General features: G+C 42.8%; 1 protein-coding gene across 2 annotated transcripts; it reads right to left on the bottom strand.

The window, feature by feature from the left end:
• Positions 1-521: 521 nt before the first annotated feature.
• On the bottom strand, positions 522-13932 carry fam110d (family with sequence similarity 110 member D). Of its 2 annotated transcripts, XM_029839201.1 has the most exons (4): positions 13729-13932; positions 12742-12791; positions 3628-4050; positions 522-3559 (listed from the first exon to the last, which is right to left on the bottom strand). In XM_029839201.1, the coding sequence occupies exon 4, from the start codon at positions 3488-3490 to the stop codon at positions 2129-2131; it is 1362 nt and encodes a 453-aa protein (XP_029695061.1). In that variant the 5' UTR covers positions 3491-3559; positions 3628-4050; positions 12742-12791; positions 13729-13932; the 3' UTR covers positions 522-2128. The 2 variants fall into 2 exon arrangements, with proteins under 2 accessions (XP_029695061.1, XP_011603348.1); XM_011605046.2 differs by lacking the exon at positions 12742-12791 and having other exon boundaries at positions 522-4050.
• Between the last annotated feature and the right edge of the window lie 10850 nt (positions 13933-24782).

A 24782-nucleotide genomic window follows, 5' to 3' on the forward strand; every position in this document is an offset into this window, starting at 1 on the left:
CACTGAAAGCATATATATAATAAATTCAACAACAGTTGTTAACAATTACATAGTCTCAGGGGTTCCAGGACAAACACACCATTGTAAATTTATAACTTTATCTTTTATATTGGCTAACCCAGTCAGATTGAATGTGTTTATCTCCAGAAAACTGTGAATATAAACTGAGGGGGAGTCTCTGGAAAAGCACACACTTAGCATCATAGTGGCCTCCTTGTCCATAAACACAACCTTGCAGCCTTCTCGAGAACAGAATATGCAGGGAATGCTAATAGGATTAGCACATATACACTTGAGATAATGTGAAAAATGGGACGTGATCTGGTGCAACAAAGAGTTAAGGACGAGACAATGACTCAGGCGACAATTGCCGTTACAAAAGGAGATAACAATAACGTAACAGACTTGTTTTTTGTTTGTTTTATTAGAATCAAGCCGTGCATTTTGGATATTGAGCTAATTCTCTAATTTGGGCTTTGAAATGCATAAACAAACAGCAAATAAATGACCACGCAGCATTCTTGCATTGTGTTTATTTCTGTGTACATAATACACAAACCTCTTTGGAATAAAAGTGAAATCTCATATAAATCAGACTGGTGTGACGGAATAGGAAGGAGCCACTTTTTAAACATGCAACCAAATGGTTTTTGAACGGGGGAGGAGTGGAAAGTGTGGAAACAATAAATGACTGGATGACGGAGCTGCAAGAGGCTGCCATGCTGAAAGTAAAATTCAGTAAGGACACATCATGTGTAATTTCATCACATTTACAAGTAGATCCTGCCCTGGGGTTCAGACAGCCACAGTCCAGAATGCCCCTCTCTAGCTACCTGCCTCTGCAGACCCCAAGGTCACATTTGAGCAACGGGCGTAACATTGGTTGGAAATAAAATGAGAACCACTAAAGGATAGATGGAGTGAGGTAGGATTGCTATCAGAGGGAGGAGGAGAGGGGAAACAGCCTGACCGAGCCAGCTGGGAAGGTTGAAAGTCTGCAAACAGCCAGATGGTAAAAGTGACATCCAAAACCATTTAACTGCAAAGCTCTGCTTCACTTCTGAATGTGCTGCTTTGAAAATGTCAGTGTTTTGGGGAATCCAGGTTCATGGGCATCTCACCCTGTTGAGTATCTGTGCAGGTGCATATTCCTGATGCACTGGCAGCAGCGATCAGAGACTGTCACACAATTACTGGGAAGCATATAAAGTGTGAAAGCTGAAGGTGTTTCATGGCTTTACTGGCATTCTGGTGCTTCTTTGAATCTAGCCCAGTGTTTAAAGTTCCATGAGATGAATCCCTGTGAAGAACAGAAGCCACACATTTTATTTCCTCTCACTCTGTCCAGTTCAGTGCATTAACAGCCCCACAGGGGTGTCTCGCATGTTTGTTCTAATTCCAACGCCTGCGTTTAACAAGTAAAAAAAAAAATACTCAAACTAAACTGGGACAGATCAGAATGAGGTACTCATGGTTCATTTCACAAAGCTTTTCCAGTTCAGAATAAATGTAGCTTAGGTTCTTTTTCATTTTAGACCATACAGGACAGCGTCTGTGTTGAGGATATACTTCTCTATTATGCTTTATGTGCCATTCATTTAAAACCCATGATGAATTATTCAGTTTAATAGAGAAGGCTTTTAACACAGACACAAGACCACAGACATCAAAACATTTTGCAGATATTCAATCAGCCCACGCAAATCTTTTATAGGATCTATAAATACAATAAATCTTTTTGTTATGAAAATCCGAGTAGCTGCTGCTTGCGCGGTGAATTGAAAAAACTGTCCCTTTGGAGTTAGCAAAAGCACTCAAGACAACCATGTGCCACAGAACAGAATCCCTTCATGTAGACATTTAAAAGAAAGTAAATGCTCGGTTTGTGTGCACGTTTGTACAGAACACAGTTTTTTTTAGGTCAAATTGCCAATGTCGGTTCTTTTACGTCTGATTTGTGGTGTGTTTTGGCTAAATTTTCCTGCACAACTGATAACGCCAAGCCAATTTTCAGTAATTGAAAGCATTAGCATTATTAGCACAAACATTAATACTCCGACGTTGTTAACATCCCAGGTCCAGCCGCAGGCTGCTTGCACTCTATGGCACATGGCTCCTTATTGATATATTAAACAGTGGACTCTTTGGGTCCCTCTTCAGCAGCGTTCTTACACCCGTAAAGCCACTTAATGACCCGAGCATTCCTCTCAATGATTGACACACCAGTTGGAAGCTGCTCAGCCAGCTCCTCCTCAAACAGTCCATCTCCTGAGTGCCGGGAGAACTCACTGGGCTCAGAGCCACCGCAGCCATCGCCAACCACACTGCGCAGGGCCAGTGAGAGCGTGTCTATGGAGCTGGCACCAGAAAGGAAATTCTCGCGACCCAGACGCTGTATCATGTCCATGTCCAGCCCACAAAAGTCAAAGAAATAGTCCTGCTCTGATAAAGCAACTGAGCAACGCAGACGCAAGTCTGACTTGGAGCGCCGTAGCTCCCCAAACTTCCTTCTGGCCGCTGGTTGGGGTGACGCTCGTTTCCACGGGTCGTCGTCGGCGTCGTCATCGGGGTTACTTGAGTGGTTGCCATTAGTGGCTACAGTCTTTGCACCTTCATTGGCACCGTTCCGAAATCCATTCCTAGTCCGTTCAAGTGTAGAGCCAAACGCGTGGCTTGGTAAAGATTCTGGGCTGCGCTCTCGCTCCGTTTTACTCGACCTTCGGCTTCCCGCTCCTCCGTCCACGATGTCTTTATCATTGGTCCAAGACATGCGGGAGTCTCCATCCCTTGATGTTCTTTCTTCACTGATTACCATCTTCTGGAGTCTGGTTTCACTGCCGCCACCCTTCTCCCTCATTGATCCCTGAAAGAGGCGGCGGACAAAACTATAACCTTTTACTTCCATGTTGTTATTCTCTCCGACCGTCCCACCGCTGGGGCTCTTGCACTCTTTCTTCTGTCTGTAGATAACAAGCGAGTCCGGCCTCATCATGCGTTTGCCTGAACTTCTCCGGAGCACAGGGGCACTGTGGGGTGCTACCAAGCTGTTGCCCCCTGGAGTCCTGGGGATAGGAGGCATTCCAAAGCTCACGTTGCTCCTGTTGTGCACCTCAATGTCAACAGAAGTCCGTCTGTTCTCTTTCCTGGAGTCATCATTTTCATTTTCATCTCTCGGGGTTAGGGAGCCAGACGTGGTGGAGAAGGGGGTGGTAGATGACCGCGGGGGAAGACGAGGTGTCACATTGCCGGGAAGGGATACACCTCGACGCGGCTGTGGTGGTGGAGTAGCACAGGGCACTAGCACAGGCTCTTGTTTGGTGTTGATCACCTGCTGACTCTTAACATATTTAGCTTTGTCCGCCTCGAGTCTTTCCACAGCACTGATTGTGCGGCCATGGCCTCCGCCATCTATCTGCCTACGCAAGTAATCAGGACCTTTATTGAGGAGCCTCAGAGGCGAGGGGGAGCCGATTGGAGTCAGGGGTTTCATGTTGATTCGCTAATTAAAAGACATAGAAAGTGACCCTCTATGGTGTCCTCCAGTGATCAGTTGTGGGTCCTGTGAAGATTTCAAAACCAAAACTGTTGTTGCGGTCCTTAAATCCTGAAGGGAAAAGTCATATTTACCAATTTAGGAATCCACACAAGCCTCCTGCTTCCAGTAGATAGTTTATAGTTTCTCGCTTGGGTATTGCAGAGCTCAAACAACCAATATCTCTTTGTGGTATTAAAACAAACTTTGGAATCCCCAGGCAGGGAACAGAGAGGTCCGACTAAGTCGGCCAAGAACAATCCAAAATGAGACACTCCCTATCCACAGTGGAGTGGAAACAACAAGCAGAGTCTGCTTTTCCTTTATCTCTGTCTTCCTACAATGTCTTGGACTGTTAAAGACGTGTTGTCTTTCAGGATGTTGGTGAAGACTTTTGTTTGCCACCCGTCATGGTTATGTTGACCTGAGGAGGACCGGCACCAAGGCACTTTGTTTGTTGATGACAGAGGGAGCAGAGGCAGATGTTGTCCTTGTCTTCACCCCACCTGCATGGACTCCTGCAAGACACAGTGAGAGGAACAGGGCATTTAGTTTGATGTGGCATCGTTTCCATGTTAAATACCAAAGTACTGACACTGAAATACTTCTGTTTGACAGCCAAAAAGTCAGCAGGTCTGACAATTGGTCTGCAAACTGTCAAATTATTAATGAGCACTTGCCATCATCAAAATAATAAACCCTTTTTGAAAGGCTGTAGTAGCTGATAATATGTTTTTATAGGAATTAAACACCCTGGACAGCTGCTTAGTTCATCCAGACTTCTGAAGTTTGCTTTACAGTCAATTAAAAAGTTTGGTTGTCATATTTACAAGGCCCTAAAACCTTATTTAAACCTTATTTATATGTATTTTCATGTTTTCTTTTGATGGGCTGCTGGGTGTTTGAGAGCTATAGCATCTCTTTAATGTTTCAGTGCAATGTGAGGGGAGGCTGCATGTATATAATGGGAGAGGCTCCCCAAAGGCTATTTATAGCACGAAAATGTCCTAGCACTGTTATCATGTGTCCATGTATGAATGCACACATGTGTGCATATGTTGAAGGTATGCAGTGGATGCACATGGTGTCAGTACAAGACCAAACACTTTAACTATAAATGGTTTAAACCTATGAGCTTGATTTGAATTCATGTCCAAACTGGGAAGAGAATATATCTATATTTCATTTGTTTCCTCTTAAACCTTTTTGAGAGCCTTCCTGTATAGATGAATGCTTGGCAAGTTGAGCTTTTGTGGTGTTGATTGTTCCCATAAGTCTGCCTCAACTGTTATCACATGCTATTTTAACTTTTCCTTCGCACCAGGCAAAACAATGAACAAACACCTTTCGACAGGAAAAAGGATCCGTGTCTCAAGACAAGTCACGCGCACCACAAAACACTTTAAATTTCCTCTTTGTTTGTTGGGGCCTGCTGTCTCCCCCATATCTTCACTTCTCCCTCACATGCTAGTTTATCGTAGTCCTGTGTTCATCCAGCACTCCAATTTCCTTCCTCATCCTGTTATTCCTTGACCTTCACCTCCATAACTATACTATCTCTCCTTTACATCGACACTTAAGGTCACTGAAAACAAAGTACTCTGATTATAAGCAGCAGGTCGGTTAGATTAAGTATTAAAAATGTCACGCCGACTTTGCAAATCTTATTGAAATATTTACATTATTACTATTCTAAACAGTCAATTGGCTGCTACTATTGCTAATAGTATTACGACAATAGTTGTGTATGAGAAGGTGACGTATGGTGTAACTCTACCTCACTTCAGCCACTGAACTCATCACAGTGTACAGACAACATAAACTAGCTTAAGGGGGAGGGAAAGGTCAGAGGCAGGTAGTTTTTCCCCCAGATGGAAGGCTGTCGGAGTTCAGGAAAGTCAGCTATTGTTTATGTAGAGCTCCGGGAAAAATGCCTTGCGACAGGTGTGGAGGTTCTGACTGGGCATGGGGGGGAGGTGCAGTGGAGGTGGGTTAAGGGTTAGCACATAGTCACAGGATACATTTCCTCTGAATTAATCATTTCCCAATCTATGATCAAACTGGTAAAGCAAGTGCCCCAAAGTCCTTAATCCTGATGCTGGATTTCTTTTGAAAGGGGTGATTGTGAGTAGAGAAATTAAAATGATATGAACAGTATTTTCTTTCTAAATCGACTTTATTGATAAGTAAATACTTGCTGCTGCAAGAATGAAATTTGTGACATTATAAATGTGGCTTCTCAGTTCTTCACTGAATCTAAAATTTCCATTTTAAAAAAATCCAATGGATTTTCATAGGACATTAATCTAATTAATTCATAATTAACACTAATTAAGTAGAATAGCTAGTAATACCCCATCATCATACAGGTGCAAGAAACATGCGTGGCCAATATAGAATCCTTATAAACACATATGGAGTGAAGCAGTAAGTGAGCTGGGATTTGGTGGTGAACAACCGCCGCCATTAGGTTCATTGACTGTAAAGAGCCAAATTAGAACCCAGCACCTTCCTTGAACAGCACAAGATGACTCTTTCTCAGGTTAAGCAGCCTCATTCGTCTCTCGCTGTAGGTTGTAATTGAACTCTTCTCTTGTCTCTTATTTATAATGCGCCATAGGGCGTCTCGCTTCCCTGTCATTTCCCATCCTCCTCTCCCTTCTTGTCTTTCTCGTCTGTGCATTTGCTTTCTCCGCGCACTGCTTTCATTCCTTGTGGATCAGTGGATCCGGAACCCTTTAGGGATGATAGAGGACTCGACATGGTTCAAAAACAAGACGGCAGATGATTTGTTGTGACCTTTGCAAAATGTGTCACGACTTCCTTCCTGGAAGAACTCTTCCAATATTTAAAGATGAATGCTAGTTCATTCACTTTTGCGCCCCCTTTTCTTGTATGATCTGATATTTAGAAGAAAACAAACTGAACAACTCAATGTGTTTAGGAATAATTACATAAGCGCTGGTTCTTTGCTTAAACAACCAGCATCAAGGCAAGTGCAACTTCATGCCATATCAAATATTTAGCCAAGGTTATCACGGATGTTTTCGAGCATGCCACAGGTTCACATGTACACTGTACAAGACCATTTTTATGACGTCTCAATCTCTCCCTCTACCTTCCACTCATCCCTCCCCTGTGTCCTCTCTGTGAAGCGGTTGGCCAAGCCTGCAGGGGAGGTTTAACCGGGCGCCCCCGTGCAGTTAAAGAGGAACCAGATGTTTTGTGTCATGCTACATAAAAATGCTCAGACAACAGATACTAGTCACGGGAAGGTACCGCGTACTCCCAGTTTTCTTTAAAAGTGCCATTAGGAACATATTTTCACAAGGATGGGCTGTTACTGTGTGTATTGACAGAAACAAAACAGAAAACACAGCTGGCCTATGGTCAGAATGCCCAAGGACGTTTTACAGTGTAGTATGGAAGCATGAGATAACGCAATTATAAAGCCAAAGGGACTGCTTTTAAATCTCCAGGGTAATGAACTCTGCACGCTCACCTGTCAAATGAATCGTTGGACAGATGAGAGGCCGCCTGCAACTGACAATTGATGTCGAGCAACTATCTCTGGTGTCTTTCTCTCTCATTTTCTTCATATTAACAGCTGCCGCTGCCCTCCAGCAGAGACTGGCGCTCATCAATTTTCTAAAATGTTCCACTTTTCAAGCATTAACCAAAGTTGATGTTATGTTGATGTTAGGGCAACATCTGTGCACGTCAATTCTCTACAGTGTGATCGTAAGAGCCTTGCACGGCCCCCTAATCAGCAGTGATTCACGACTGTCGGCTGCAGCCATTAACCAGCACTGGAGGTACAGACCTCATGAAGTCTGCTACGGGGCTGGGGCCAACACAAAATAGGCGTCGGCCCAAACAAAGAGAAGGGCTGCCTTTTCTTTGCATTATTAATGAGCCACAACAATGCTCGGCTCCAGGTCTACTGATAGGTTATGTCCTGACGTGGCTGCTGAGGATCATTAGTCAGGGAGGGAAAGGGACAAACAACAACATGGGAACAATAAAATGTAAGTGACAAAGCCACAGGACTCAGGGGTCTCTCTCCCCTCAGATACGCAGCCTGGCACCAAACTGTAAATCCTGTTATGCTCGCTGCGCCTTGAATGGCTCTAGCTGCTTGACATGCAGTTCGCCGCTACCTATAGGGTTGTGTCTGCATTTGCAGGGAACAGCAGTAGGCCACCTGAGGAGACTTCAGGGACTCAAACGGGAAAAGGCCTCCCTTTGGACAACACAGGCCCCTAATTCATTGTTGTCACCCTTTTGTCATTCAAAGCAAATCAGCACAGAGACAGCTGAGCTGTGGAGCCACAAGCCAAAGAGGACATGTCCAGGCACACTTTAGAATAACAGTGATAAAACACATGCCAGCAGGGAACATGCCCGTTGCAGCCTATGTGCAAAAATTAGCAATGCTAGCATTTGATCCTGGTTTGCTTAATGTTGTTGATGCTGCTATTCTACACTCAGCTGCGGATTAACTTAATATGAAATATTGCAGTGACAGATCAAATGTTATCACACTATAAACATTCAACTGTAAGTCAAGTTTTAGTGTCGCACTAAGCCTCGTGCACTAAACTGCTGGATAACACATTTATTCCTGTTGTTATCAAAAGGCAGGGCTAGTTCCTTCTTCCTGCCTTCAAAGGACCAGACAGTTTTTACTGTTGATAATTAATCGCGTCTGACTCTAAAAAAAAAAGCTTTATAAGTCACTATTCGGGTCTGTCTGGCTGCAGTTTTGCCTTTAAACGATTAAACTTTCCCTGAAATTGTCAAAAACTGTAGTCTGTGGCTTATAATAATTTCTCATTACAAAACTTTAGGTTTCTTTTAATGCTCTCTCCATCATGTACAGTAAATCCCATCACCCACACAGTAAAGAAACAAGACTGTACCCTACCTTTACTAAAAATAAAGTAGCAGTACCAACGCTGATAAGCTGATTTTCTATGCTCTATCTGTGGACATGCTATTGGAATAATATTACGCAACCTTTATAACTCCATTCAGGGAAGTAACTAATGATTTAATCACTGTTTACTTTAGTTAGAGTCTTTGTTTTACTGTCTCCATGGCGACAGACTGCATGTTTCTATCATGTAGCAACTTCACTGCTTAAAGGAGCGACAAAAGAGAAGGTTTAACTCTGAATCTATTTATATCAACCAAATTCTGTCATTTTAGGAGATTTTCACTTACTTCTTTGACTTATTTAATACACCACTCTGTTAAACAGTAATCATGGTAGATATGCATATGTAATACAGACCATTATATAGTAAAATAATTGACCAGATATGATACATTATGTTAGTTAAAGTTCCAAATACAAACAATACTTCCAAATAAATGTATATGACAGCGTACCTCTTATATGGCTCAGACGGAATCCTGACCAAAAACCCCGGATGCATAAGTTTCTCTTCTGAAATGGTTTATTTCTAATATCTTGCTTATTAATGGGCCCTCACACTCACCATGGGAGAAACAGCGTGCACCTTTGCACCAGTGTAATACCTCGAGCTTGACCTGAAATGCTCGTTATGTGTGATGATCAGCTCCATTAACAGTGACAGATCATGAACCACTCAAACAAAATGATATTTCTTTGTGGTGACCAGATTTGAAGGCTGTTCAGAGGACCAGCATCCCAACCCACACTCAGCCAGTGTGTGTGGGAGTGTTTGGGTGCAGTCCAGCCCTGAACAGGGAATGGTGTTTGCAACTCAAGGTAACAGAGTTCCCCTTTAAAAAGAAGAAGGAATCAACAGTACGTAGACAGAAATTTGGACCCATCCCTCAGCATCCCAGAGTTTTATGTTAGGAGGGCCTGTTCCCACACTGTGAACCCTCATTAAGCTCTCAGCTGGTGAGAATGCTCTGAAAAATGGTGTGTGGCAAAGTGCCAGATGTTTCATTTCACCAAGTCAACACATTTTTTTTACCCTGCCAGGCAAATGTCTGTTCCAGCAACTGGGAGAAAGAAGCTTCACTGGATGGTTGCGTTAGACATTTATGAGCGAGTAGAACGTAGTTAGTGGGATGAAGTCCTGCAACAGTGCATCACAAAGAGCCAACTGAGAGATAAGTGAGGGAGAGGGCGGATTAACTGACTTTTAGACCTGATATGATGGGAAACAGTTTACCCACACATACCAAAATGAAGGAAAATGAGGATGTTAGTTTTTCACAGCCAAATGGGCCTCCTCGTAGGATTTGGAACGCCCATGTGCCCATAAGATAACAAGTAAAAGGCTAGCTGCCATTTCTATGAATCTGAGGTTGTGTGAGGTTGATTTTAGGGCTTAATGCTGCCCTAGCTGTGCTATGTCCTCAAGCACAGGGTCATCTGTGACTGCAGTGCTCTCTTTCTAACAGCTCCCCTCTTGTGTCACTTTAAACACTCCACCTCTGTTATCTACACAGCTGAATGCTGTCTGATCAGTTACATGCCGCACATCTCCTGATATGCTTACTAAACACCTACCGGAAAAGCAAATGGACCCCCCCCCCCCCAACATATTCTCATGTCTGAGACTAATCTCAGCTCTGTCTTGGTTAGCTTTACAGTTTTCAATATTGTACTATGAGCCTCTAAGACTCCAGCGATTTAGAAACAAATCTTTGTTCTGTTTTGTAAAACATTATTCTTAGCCATAATCTTACTGCTCAGTTAGTTTATGCTTTGTATTTGGGTAAAAATATACATTATTGAGGCAAAGGAAGCTATTCTAGTTACCGTATACTGAGAAATGAAACCAACAACTATCTCTGCACTCTGAGTCAGGCAGCTAGAAGACATGGCAACAAAACTCCCTCACATTTAAAATGATAACCGAGACCTGAACTGAACGGATACTGACCCTTAAATCTAATATTCCATTTTGTTTCCATTCCAAAACAAACATCCTTTCCAAAACCTGTGTGATGCAATGGAGAAACTGGGCAATCTCCCTAGCTCTGCACTGCCATCTACCCTTAGCTGCTAACCTCCAATGAACCTACTAGCTGTCCTCTCTAGTTACTGATCAACAGACCTGTTTTCCAGCAAACAACAGCCCCCATTTGTCTCAAAAACCGGAGATACCCCCCCATTTTTTCCTCTACTGCTGTCACAATGAGAAAAACTCTGGAGGAGCTTGGAGACACAGCGAGACCAACATCTTTGCCCCCCCCCCATCTGAGGAAATGTCCGAGTCTGTGCCGTCTCGCTCATGGTTGAGCGGACGTGGCGCGGCGTGCATGAGCGTGATGGGATGTGGCAGAGGTACAGAGGCGCCCGGTCAGACTGTGAACAATTACAGAGATGTGGGAGCGTTGGAGAGAGGAGCTGCTCTCACAGCTGTCACACACACGGGGGACTGTCAGGAGATGGAGAACTGTCAGATCACGTTTCGAGACTTTGCTGCTCGCGATAAATTATGGATTGAGTTATGAGTCCACAGACAAAGACGGGAGAGATGCATTAAAATGGAGGGCTAATTAATTCACTTAGATGCTGCTTTTGTAACGAAGCAGCAAAAGATGCTGATATTTAGGATTCAGATGTCAACGTGTGGCACAGAAACTGACTGTTTGGACTCATAACTGAAGGAATAACCGTCTATGGTAAAGCGAGTAAAGGTTTTCCAAGCAACGCACACAAGTAGGCCGATTCTGGTATGTACAGCGGTATATTAAATACTAGCCTGGTGCATAAATGTAGGCTTTAACTTATCGTTTCTCCCAAAAGTCTGTTGCAGGAGGGGTTATTACTGTGCCACTGGCTGTGCAGTGTAATGTAAGAAAATGTGTTTATTTTGGTGAGTTCTTCCTCTTTTACAAACGGTTCCTCCTGAAAACAACCTGTAAAATAACCAGTTTCTTACTCTTCTGCCCAAACACATATCCTCAATAAAGCTGAGCTATAAATTACAGTCGTGACAACATGAAATGTTGAACCAGCTGCTGTTCTGCAACACACATACATCTATGCATCCCTCTGTGTTTCTAGTCAACCTAGGAAACAAAACAGAAAAGAAAAATCTAAATCGTTAACTGCAAAAATATATTTTTGAAAACCCAAAATGTGAGGAAAAATCACCCTGATAGAACCCAAAACATACAGAAAAACACACACACACATGCACAAAGAGGCAGATGACATCATCGGCAGGTTAGATTTCCCCTCTAATTAAAAACTCAAATTTTCCCGCCACAACTTGGGGGGAGGGGGGGTTGTCTTTACATGGAACAAAACTGCAATTGAGGAGGACAAATGTTTGACATCCCACATACAATGTGACGCTTTCAAGACTCCACAGGATCGCGGAGCCTCGAGTGCTGCGGTACAGCTGAATTTAGAGTGATAAGGAACACACGAGAGGCTCCGTGTGAGCTTGCGCTGTGACGTACCCTGTGGCATCTACCTGCTGCTCTGATGTGGCTCAAACCAACGACAAAAACAAAGTCAGGATAGCCCGCAAAGAGGAAGAGGAACCCAAATCGTGGGGTGTTCAGTATGTTGATAACCGAAGCGGTTTGTTTAGTTTAGCTTATCTTAGCTTGGGTGGTGGCTACTTTGCTCTTTAGGACTGCATCTCTGGGCACGTTTTAAATAAGTCAACATGATTTCCCCACTGTGCCGCATTAACACGGCCGCTCCCCTTCCTAAGAACCAAGAAGGCGAACATAAAAATTGCATTTCATTTAGTCACTCTTATGATGTCAGAGCTCCTGTCAACACCCCAGACAGAGGCAGCAGCACTGATCACTGTGCCCTTGGGCTCTGGCCTCAGCTGGAAGTGTTCTTATCTGCAAGTGCGGGATGAGGATCAAACACGATGGCGGCTGTATTACAGCTGGAAAATTAGTGCGTGGCCACATGATTCCTGGGAGGAAAAGGGAGCAATTTTTACAGTTGCTCAACACTGTAATTTCTAAGGTAGGGAGTCGGTTACGTAGAGGCTTGCGTTGAAACCTGCACGTGATGATGAAGGTTTGACGCAGCGTTTGGAGGTGTTTATGAGCTGTGAGTCATTCTAGCTCTTAGGCATAGGTTGAGTCTGCAAGTTCAGACTTTTACAAAACAAGTCAACAAAAAAATGTATGCGGGGGCATAAAGATAAATATCACATACACCCGCAGATGGAGTTTACAAATGAGGTCCCGCTTTACAATATGGATCAAAGTGAAGGGATTACCGGTAAATGTCCTGCTGCTGCACGCGTGGTCCTCACCAGCAAACAATCACCTATGAATCCCAGAAAGATTGTGTTTAGTGGACATGTGTGGTCTGTTTAGTCTGAGTGCAGACCTGTTTATGCGCCTGACCCCACAATGATCAACCCCGAGCACGTGAGCCTCAAACATATCAGTAGAGATTAAGAAGAAAGGGGTGGGTTGTAGGGAGGTGGGTCAAGGTGGAGTTGACCCCGAGGGCATCAGAGGAGTCTTTAAAGCCTCTTCAGTATGTTGCACAATGACCCTTGGGTCAATGAAAGCTAAGGTCTTGAAAACTGATAACACTTTCTTCAGCTGTGTAAAGAGTAAATGTGCCGTTTTCCAGCCACTCCTGAGTCGTGGATTTGAAGCGAGTGAATGAAAAATGTTTAATTCGGTTTAGCGTCGCACAACTTTGGTTTCCAGAGTCGATTTCTGGAAGCCGGAGCCACATTTGAGCCATTCTCTAGATCTGATCCAGATGTAAATATTTAGTGTAGAGCTGAGGTGATGGTATAAACCTGCTGCCCCATGTATGGGCTCTCCAATCACAGCAGCTGCCATTTCTGACAACACATTTTTATCAAACTAATGCAGATTTATGAGATGATGAACCTACACTAATCAGCTGTTCAAAAAATAAGCAACTTTACCATAAACTGGGCTGCGTTCACACATTAATAACAGACAAGTTGCACCACAAACACAAACACACGTAGAGCGCATAAATGAGGATGGTGCTCTATTAAAGTTCCATTTAGAGGTTTAGACTTCACCCACGTAGAAGTGAAGTGGAAAGTCTCTTGAGCTCATAATCAATAAGCCTTTCTCTGGTGATAAGTCAGCTGCCACTGAATGAATGTAAAACAGAATCCGAATCATTAGATCGCAGATCGGATCGTCACCTTTGATCGGGAGCAGAACACAAATCCCGCTTTTAACGCCATTTCACGGGGCTCCGTGCTTACCTCGTCGCTCCGTTCATCCACTCCGGCTGTCCCTGAAACCCCGCGGAGATCCTCTGTGTCTCTGACACGCACTGTCTGCCTATGCGTGACGCTGCGCTCTGCGCCGCACTCGGACTGTTGGCACACTGGCGCACCGTCGCTCAGAGGCAGCGCGATAGGCAGGGAGACCCGGCCTTCCCGCAGCGGAGGGGGTGGGCAGGTATGAAACTGCTGTAAGCTGACTCCTGCTGCCTGCATAGAGGTTTTTTTGGGGAGGGGGCTTTTGACTGGGGGTAGGGTGGCGACTCAAGTCTCGAAGTTAAAGATAATTTGCATTAAGGATTAGTTTAAGTGACCATAAATTAAAGTAAGCCTGTTAGAATGCATCTGCTAACACACACACCCTCCCCGGTAATTCAATAAAATAGTTCCTGCACCGTATTCAAAGGCATTTGTAACGTATTTTTAGGTTTTACAGAGTGGGAATATGAGATGAGTCAAAGAATCCAAAAGGTCTCCCGAAAACAAGTTAAGAATAATCACGTGGTCAGGACGAGCACGCCACATTGAATCACATTCACCAAAATCAGCACCAAATTGATATTTCCTTGGCCTTGTGTCTCCATATAATTGGTCACAAAAACATGGGCAAAAAGTTGCTGATTTAATTTTGTTAGTTGTTCACTAAATAATTAGACTAGATGCATTTAATGGCCTATTAATTAGTTCATTCTATTGTTGTTGCTTTAGCTTATGCCAGTGCTTGAGTGGCTGCAGTTGCTTTAATCACTGCTTTATTGTTGTCCGGTTGTTGATTGACAACTCTCAACACTGCACTTTAGTCATTATCTTAGTGGACTGCAGCTTTAATACCATCAGTAATGCTGCATTTTAGGGATAATCTGAGGGGATTTGGAACCTTTGAGATTCCTGTTTTGTATTTACACAAGCTTTAATGTATAAACGTGATCAAGGTAATGATTTCATGACTTGCAGAAACAACAGGGCTTATTCAAAAAATATATGTAAAAGCTTGTTGTGCTGATTTTGCAACTTAAACTGTTTAAAAAAAAAAAAAAGCTTTAGTGTAAAAGCGTCAGACTGACTTTACATTAATAGGTCACATGGCTGCAAGGTAGAGTGACCCTTGCTAAGAAGATTACACAGTTAACGAAGGTTAACTTAAGGTTGTTATGCTAATTTGGATAGAAGTGTAAAAAGACTTGCCCCAGGTAACACTCAGGAGAAATAAAAAAAAACGGAGTGGGTTTATTGTGAGTTTATTTAGGACAGTTCTTCTTTCTAATCCCAGTTTTAGGAGTTCAAGGGGAGATGTCATTGATTTTAGGACATGTAGCACATGAAGCAATTCAGGGATACTGGTCTGCATTAAAACAGGGCACTAAAACTAGAGTTCTTCAGCATTGCAAACTGCTCCACACGGTTGCCCATAAGGCTTTGATGAGGAAACCCAGATGTAGACAAAACACACAAAACACAGGGAAATAAAGCAAAACACCACACTTATATCTTAAGAGTGTGTGTATGGGTAACACAGAAATCCTGGTTTATGATCTTAGTATTGTCTGCTTATATACCATCATTGCATAACTACCATATAAGGATTTTATCATTTTTGTATCCCTGTATAGCTTATTGTATCAGACTCTGAAGTACCCTGTAATTCTTCCTTTTTACATCTGGTTTATCTCCTTTTTACGTTCTCCATTTGATGGCTGACACTCGATTAGCTGTGAGTTTTCATTTGGGTGCGTACTAAATGGTCCTTTTATATCTGTTATTTGCTCTGCAGAACCTTGCTAGTTCCCTCTGTGTTTTCTCTGCTCACCCTCCTCCATTGCCTTTGCCATAAAGCGCTGACACGGGCTGGGGGAGGTATGGGAGGGTCGAGGATAAAGGAGTGATCTGCACATTTCACACACACACCTGTTTCCAATTCCAAAACTCATCACTCTTGACAGCACAGATACAGGAAAGTGAGGAGGAACAGCACATCTAGAGCCACTGAAATATGTTGGAGAGGACATGAAGACTCCATCCTTCTTCCTCTGCGGCACCTCTTCATTCCATGCTGTTATTGTTGAAGCAGCATCGTATCGTATGAGAGAGGTGCTAAAATGATGTTTCCACTTCTGTCCTGTTGTGCTGCTTAAAATAGCAAAAGAATAAAGGTCTCTAAATAAAAAAAACCCTGTCTGAAAATAGAATGGGTTACGTCTGCAGCCAGTCATGCTGCGTTTTGAGCACATCTAGACTGGAGCCACGGCCGTCTTCAGCCACATCTGGGTGCAGTAACACAGTCCGCTGATTTGCCTCCTGCTGACCTTTGCCCTCACAGCCAAGGCTTGAGGAAGCCACACTTCCCATGGAGAACTGTGGGCAAAGTCAGCGGGCAACTCATTTGACACCATATTGTCCCCAGGAGGACACTTCCTGTGGATAGGGTTCTTTGTTCCTGCCGTGGCTCCTGTAGCAGGTGGCTAACGCCGAGCATGATTCCTGGTGCCAGGCAGCTGTTTAAGACCCTGTTAACTTAAGGCGATAATCCTGGGATAGCTGCAAAAGATCACGTAGCAGGAGGGCAGAAGGAGGCTACGAGGCTGCTCGAGAATGTCTAAAAGAATTCAAATGTGAGTGACAATAAAGACATTTCTGATTAAAGGTTATTTTCTGTTTTACATTGAGAAAGGAAGATACCTAATGTTGGTAACAGGTAAATAACTGAAGAGATAAGCAGGATACTTTATAGGTTCTGTCAAAATGAACATAGTTCTTACTGTTATTAAAGTGGCAATATTACTGTGACCCAGTATCTTGTAGTTGAAGGCCTATTAAATGGCATTTTATAACTATGCAACAACATTTCAGTTAAAGAATTTCACTGAGTCCAAGCACTTTTGGATATTTTAAAACATCTGTAATTGTGTTTTCAATCTCATGGGGGAAACAAAGGTCATGTATCTGCTATTACAGAACCAAAAACAGGAAGATTGTATTCCCCCAGTAGCTATAGATTGCCCAGGTAACAGTGGAACAAGCATGAAAAAAACGGGAGGCTGAAACCAATCGTGTTGCCCCTCTTGAACCCTCCCTGAGCCGCCGGTGAGGCCAGAAATCTGAGACAGGGTGGTGCTTCTACTGGGACCCCTTCAAAAAGTTTGGCTCGTTACAAAACACGCCGAATAATTCTTAAAACCAAGCAGAAGTCATCGGGTCAAGTCAGGTCGGCTTGTGCACGATATTACGAGGCCTTCCAGTTTACTATTAAAACTCACTGAAGTTTTTAACATGCAGACTTCAACATGTGAATTAAATACTGAGGTACAGTAGTAATTATCCTGGTGAGAGGTCACACACTCCACTTTACCCGGTAGATTTATAGTGCGCCAGAGAACTGGAAAAAAATTCAACAAGCCGGGATGGAAATTACACAGTGAACATTTTATATGGATCTTTCACATGGAGTTGGGAAATATTGAAATATTCCTTTGTGGGGCTGATAGTGTTGACATTCCTGCTCCAGACTTATTTACAGCCTCTTGTCGAGTACACATGCTGGTACTATCCAATCAAAATGATTTATTTGTATTTATAATGATTTTTTTTTTGTTATACCTGATGAAACAATAAATCCAAAAGTGAAAGAGTTACATCTGCAGACCCTGACCCCTTCAGCAGAGTGTGTGTTGTGTTCTTCTGTAAACCTTGAGGATTAATGACACTTCAAAGGGAGGAAATCATACCAGGGCCAGTTTCCTGTTTCAGCCCATCTTGGACCATTTGCTGGCATTTCTGGAGTTGATGACTGCCTTTTGAGCCATGTGGGGGCTATTTGAAAGCACAGCCATGTGAGGTAACCTCTGAGGGAGTAACATTTTGTCTTCTCGAGGTCACCCAAAGGGATTTCACCTTTTCTGATCTGACTTGGCAAATGTTGCGCAATGAAAATTCTTCTTTGGCAGGATGTGAGTTTTCCACATTTACAGGATTACATGATTATTTTTCTTTTCTGGCTATGCATCAATCTCTCTTTGATGGCGATTGTTCTATCATGGGTTATTTTCCCCTTGATTATTCATTGCTAATGCCTGCCGAAATTCCTTCCCAATCCTGGAAGTGCAGTAATAGCAAAGAGTCCAAAACAGATTTGTTTGGTTATTAGACTTTTGTTTACAGACAGTCAACTGATGGATTCATGAGAAGTGTTGAAAATGTCTCAAAGGTTATTTTTTGGACATGTATAATAAAAAAGTTCCACAGCAGCCTCAGATTTTCATAATAAGCAGCACGCTGTAAACATTGTGAAAGGAATATGCGACTCAGAAAAACCTCCAAAACTCAGAACAAGCCATCCAAAATATGTGTGAAAAGAACACAACATTCATGAGTGCATAAAAATGCACACGCTAGGGGAAATAAATGCATTATTGTTCTTCCACGGATTGGAAGGGCAGACAAGGTATTTGGATATTTTAGCTATTGGTTGCTGCCCTTATATTCCAAAGGGTTTTGTCTCATTTCCCTTTAGATTTCACTAAAGGACCTAACAGCACGAGGGCGTAATATTTCCCTGTAGCTTCTGAGCAGTGGGATTAGCTTGTTTCCATTAGAAGAGGGAAACACAGCTCAAATCATGAAGGAAGAAGTGTCAGCGGACAGGCATTGTCATCATTTGGAGTGCCAAAAAACAATGGGTATGAGACCATTGTCGGCCCATATGAAGGTTGACTGGGCCAAAGCACAAGACGGCAGCTCTGATTGAGCATCTGCTTACACGTCACCGAAAAGCTCTATCGGAACGTGAAAAAAATCAGCATTTCTAGCAGAATGGTTTCACCCCTCCAATCGATCTGGATTTCCTGCTTTGATGTGGCACCGAAGACAAATTTTACTGGAAGTTGAGGAACAAACTGGCTGGCAGCAGAGCATAAAACATGACTTTTAATGGTTTCAGTGTGCCTCGTCGTTTCTTGTTTCACTCAAATCGCAATTTCCCCCATTTTAAAGATGTGACAATGGCAATATTTCAAGGTGAGAAAGCTTATTGTAATCTGCCAAATTGCTTGCACTGTTTTTTCTCAACTATTTTCAGCTCTTCTTCACATATAGATCACATATATCTGCATAAAACACCCCGGTCTGTTCGTTATCCAAATGTCACCGATTGCAGATTTTAAATGTGCTATCGGGTCCACTCAGAAACAATTCTAAACAACTAATTTCTATATAAATGTTGTTATGTCTTGATAAATCACCAATACCACCTAAATATCCTGATGTCCAAAATGTTCTTTTTGTTTTTTCTTGGTGATTACTCTAAAACCAAATATTCCTGTGTCAAATAGTCCAGGCAAGTAACTAACAGCTGTAAGCACATGACTTTTATACATAATTATGCAATATTCCTTAACTTCAGCGACCCGTGATTATATGCATTATAATAACAATAATAATGGAAATGTTCAGGGGAACAACCGCAATTGGAGTCCAAATGACTTCCATATGAACTCTATCATACTGTATATGTCTGCATGTTACCTAATCAGCAAAACCTTGAATTAGGTTAATCTAAACAAGATTGCTTGCAGATTGAGACTAAATCCCATAGTTACCAGGCAAGTTTACCAAAATGTCAGGTATGTGGGGTCATGCGCCAGCAGTTTATCTTGCTGTAGTCCACCACCCCCCAAATGAAAGGGGAATAAAAGAGGATGATGTCCTTCTATTTATGGTCCAATTACTGTCTCTGTTTCATCCTCAAAGCCAGCAGGAAGACAGGAGTCATCACCCATGTGGTGGCAGAGGTGTTGAGCTGGTTAAGTGGGCGTGTGACAGACTCTATTATTGCCTCAGGGATAGATGTCGTGTCTTTTTTTGTGTCTCCCACTCAAGAGGAGACATAGACCTTTTACCAGACAGGGGTCCCAGCCTGTGGGGGCTTGCACGGCTTTACATTTATATGTGCATCAGCCATTTGAACCACAGGGTGGTCGGATGGGCATGAATTGATGCTTGTCAACACATATCTTGTCCCAAAACATGGAACTGAGTGGACATGTCTTGTAGAGTGATAAGACATGTGTCTATGTGGGGCAGTGTGCTGGTTTCTACCTTATTTTGTGGAGGCAGCTCTTTAAAGGCAGTCATGTCTTTTTTGCTTACGTGGAAAATACTAATGATGTATCATCTCAGCAAAAATTAAATACAACAAACTTACGGTCACACTAAACAATAGCTTAGTTATATTGTGAGACTGGAAAGAATCACATGTTCACCAAAAGGTGCCTGTAAATGTCAGTGCGACAACTTGTCGTGATGATAAAGGCTTTGCACTCAGGTGCCAAAGTGTTTGTGGACATTAAGAAGAACGCAGCGTTCATATGACCATGAAAGCACAGGTCAAAGCCACAGATAGGAAATTAAACTGTCTGCCTTTGGATATGATGACAACACCAATAGACTGAAAGGATGTCTACTCTTGGGGAAGAAGATTGCAGCTGCTTGATATGTCTGTGTAGATTCTCAATCATCCAGGTCATTGTATCCAAGGTGGGTTTCTGGACTGGGTTTCTTCTCTTGTTCTTCAAGAGAAGAAACCCAGTCCAGTTGACAGAGAAAACTACCTTGGAGCTGCTTGATACTTTTCTACGCTAATCAAAGGTTTGAAATAGGTATGTTTTTTGAGTGTGAAGTTGACCTATTGCTGACCTTTATTTAATTTTTCCAACACAGGTTTGAGGTATCAGTGGTGAACCCACTGGATTTTTAAAGAGAATAGATTTCTCCTCATGCCAACAAACATTATGGGATTAACTCTATCTCCAGCTGTTACAGTCTAATCCTGACTTTAACTTTGAGTTTGCACCGTTTAACCTCTGATCTGCTGCAGCTTCTGCAGGATGTCCAGTGCCCCTTAATCAGTGGTTTGCAGGGTAGTCCATTTTTCCCTGAGGGGTGCTGGGTAGAGCCTGACCATTGTGAGTATTACCGGGCGAGACAGGGCCAGATTGGCAGACACACAGTCTGGCTCCAACCATGGATAACCTCAGGGTACTGCCATGACTAATGTCACATGGCCATTAAGCCAAGGAGGGTCCATTTAACTGAACACAACTTCTTTGGCACTTGGACCTGAAGAAATGGCTTCATTTATAGGTCCATTCCAAGGGTAATTGCTCAGAAATTGCAAGAGCAACTTCGTGTAGTTACTATTTCTTTCATGTTCACTGGAAGTGCCATTCTGTACTATATGATGGTGAGAAATGGAAGATGTGTGAGTTGTCTGTTTTGGAGACATGACACTTTTGTTGCCCTGAAGATAATGTCAAATGGAGCTTAACCCTCATCTTCACCTTTTGCCTCAGACCTCCCACTGACAGCTTGTTCTCAAAGGTCACACGTCTGCTTTAGTCAGTGTCTCCACTCATTTTGGGTGGGAGCTTGAGACTAATTGACCCTTGTTTTGGTTTGGGTCACGGAGAATCCCCTTTGCCTTGTTGCATAGGTGCCTCTTTATGCTAAAACTCTTCAACACAACCCTGGTGTAATACTGGAAGGAAATGATTTTTTTTTTTTAAATCATATGCCTTTTGTTCAAAGGGAACATTTAAAAACAGTGAAATAGATACTTTGACAATCTAACATGCACATCTTTGTCTACCAGGTAATAAAGTCTATAAAATTAGGTTCTCTTAGGGTTATTTGGCAACTTTACCACATGACACCAGCAGTGCTGACGCACCACGGCATAAATACTGACACATTAGTGGTAAGCAGTTGGGTAATCAGTTAGCACCGTTTCATTCAAGAACCAGCTTTATGCGCACCCATCCTGTTTGACCTCGTAACCTCCCACATCTTCCACAGCAGCCATAGCTTTAGTAACAGCTTGCAGCACCGCTAGATAGCCAGATATGTTTGACATGCAGATGATGTCATCATTCCAACTGATTTTGCTACTTGCTTTTAATATTAATTCAACATTTGTGTTAGGGGGATAAAAATCTGGACTTTGGAAACAGCGGTTGGCGTTAATACTTACCACTTAATGGATAAAGAAAATGTTACTAGCCAAGTAGCCCAATGTTTACAGGAAGCATGGCAAAAGCATTTTTGATAACAGAAAAAAGAGAGACAATCTCTGTAACAATAAAAACTACGTAAGGTTAAGGTCTGAGTCCTCCTCTTGTTATTCTTAACCCTTCTACATCTGCTTTTTATCAGCTGGGGGCTTCTGTGTTGTCTCCAGGGACAAAACATTACCAATGAAGACGCTATAAACAGGAAACCAGCGCTCGTCTGGGGTTTTGTCTTTACACTCCCAGGAAGAGCTGAAACCGTCTCAGTGAGTGACACAAACCAGAACACACACACAAGATCCTCAGCATCTATCATGTATCAAGCTTTATTTACCTACTTGACACCCCCAAACCTCCCACTTGTCAGCACTCCAACTGGAAATTTACCACACTGGCACCCTGAGAAGTTTGACATAGCAGAGGATGTGATTATGAGACACACTTACCGTCAGGTATGACTATGACTCGGAACAGAGAAGTCTGGTTATTTGCGGATGTGCAAAAGAAAGCTTTTCCTTTCTTACTTCATTTCCTATTCAACTTCAGTTTGTTTTTGTCTCATTTCCTAATAGCTAAATGTCTGAAAAAAGCCTGTGAATCAGTGGAAAACATTCCCCAAGAAGGTTAAACATACTTCAAGTGCACAATATTAGGAAATCAACTCACAGATAGCATCTTAAAGTCAGGTATTTTCATTGGAAAGTGTAACCGTTACTGGAAGATTGAGTGTTTTTCACTGCTGGGAGGATTTGTTTTTAACAAACCTTTCCAGATTCTTTCATTTGGGTAAATACACATTGCATACACGAGTGGCTTAAGAGTCCAACCTAACTGACAGGTAGCTATGTCAGCAGGGAAAATCCCCATATGAACCAAGAAAAGAGGAGAAATGGGACAGAAAGTATTTGTGCCATCCTTCCTGGTCCGTCTGTTTCAGCACAGGAGTAAACACCAGTTTGTGTGATTTGCGTGCTCGTTTGTTGAGTGTGTCCACGCGTTTTGAATGTGGTTCTTCCAAAGCGTGCACTCATCTGTGTTACCTGCACCATTATTTGTGGACTCAGTCATAACTCATCTGTCATATGGGAAATATCCTGTGTGAACTTTTACTTTTTTGGCCACAACGACAACCTTTTTCCTAACCATACCTTTTCAAACCTATAAAAGTATGTATAGTAAACGTATATACATTTTATTCTATTTTATTGTAATAAAAAGGCTCAGAATGCCCCTCTTCTGCAACACCTTTACAGCACGTCACGTTGAAAAGAAAAGAAAAATGAGCCAACGTATTAGTGTTAACATTACATGAAAGGGGAGATAATGAGTCTAATCTAACAATTTCACAAAACTGTGTACACAGAAATCTCATCTCACCAGGCTGTTAAACCAGGTAGTTTAGTATAGTGTAGAGCATTTTAGTGTGCACGCCTGCATAATGGGCTGCTAATGTGTTTAGCTGAAGGGCCTGACTTAAACTTCAGAGATCAGCAGAGTCATGCTGCTCATGAGAGCAGTGGAAAGAGATACAAAGTGTATTTCTTTGGGTGTCTGCCTTTTAACCAAGCCAAGTTTTTTTTAAACCTGCACATGCTGCACATGAAGCTATAATTAGCATGCACATATCTTACTCCACCCATCCAAGGCGACACGCCAGGTCACACAACCCCGTTTTGCTCTTCGCTGTTAACAACTGTGGGTTTAGTTGTAAATGAGGGCCGTGACATGATTCTTTGTTGGTCGGCGCCCCCTCCTCGGTGATCTGACGTACAGAAACTCAACAATTCCTCTTTATTTTTCTGCTCTTCCCAAACAGCACAATCGTTATTTGCTTTTGCCATCTGAGGCTGCTGCTGATAGTGCTCTATTGAGCAGAGATGGAAGGCACTTGGACCACATATGTAATTCTGTTAAATTAAACTATATGTGTTTTTATTAGCAGGAATTATATTACTTTCAGAGGACCCTTAATTCATGGGGCAGCATATTTCAATGGTACACAGAACATCACCCTGGCTGTGACTGTAAGAGAAGGCTACCGGTAATCATCTATTTTCCTGCCCTGTTTGAGTCAGCCTTTCATTCAGCCGATATGTTTTTTCTAACATTCAGGCCTGGCCTTTCTCTACGTTTCGATCAAAGTGTCAGGGTTATTATTTCCCTTGCAGACTTGTAGTGGATGACATCTTCGCTTGGAATCCATCAGTGGGTGGAGGTGATTACAGAGCGGTGTTTGTCTGCTGTATTGTTTCCCTGGCTGGCAACAAGTCCGGTTTTCCAGTGGGCATTGTCCGTGATTATGACTCAAACAAGCACTTGATTCAGCGATGTCCTGAAATGCTCAGCAGCATTTAGCTTTTAGCATTTTGATTTTTAAGATTAAATTAAGGCGAGGCGTCAGCTACTGCTCTTTGTTATTATTCCTAAAGTGCTGGTTTAATTCTCTATAAATTTTGCATCATCCCACTTTTTTCTGGCCCCATTTCATACACTGAACAATGTGCTGTCCGTGACATGCTTCTGATTTGGCAGATTTTCATCTGCTGTCCCATAACGTTCAGTCCACTCCAAGCATGCCTGCTCCCACTCTCCTCCACTCATACAGATGGGGCTTTGTGGTTTGGCTTCTAGTTTAGAACACAGCTCTGTGGTCTGCTGCTGTTTGGGCTGAAAGTAACAGGAGCTCGAGTTCCCTCTTCACAGCTGCCCCTTAACATGTCGGCACCTTTAGACAGACAAGTGTGCGTCAGTTGACTCATCCTCACTTACCACAATCAAGTAAAATACAGTCACAACTGGATATTAGGTCATCCAAGGCTGCAGAGCTGTACTGTATTCCCCAGAATGAGGAATTAGGACTGTGCAGGAGTTCCACAGAGCCTTGGGGGTATGGGGAGACAGCTCCTGTTCTCTAATGCAATATTCAAATCTAGCCTGATGCTGCAGCGTGCTCCGCTTCTGTAAAGCTGTCCGGTT

This window comes from Takifugu rubripes, chromosome 7, assembly GCF_901000725.2.
Source record: "Takifugu rubripes chromosome 7, fTakRub1.2, whole genome shotgun sequence".
Classification (NCBI taxonomy): Eukaryota; Metazoa; Chordata; class Actinopteri; order Tetraodontiformes; family Tetraodontidae; genus Takifugu; species Takifugu rubripes.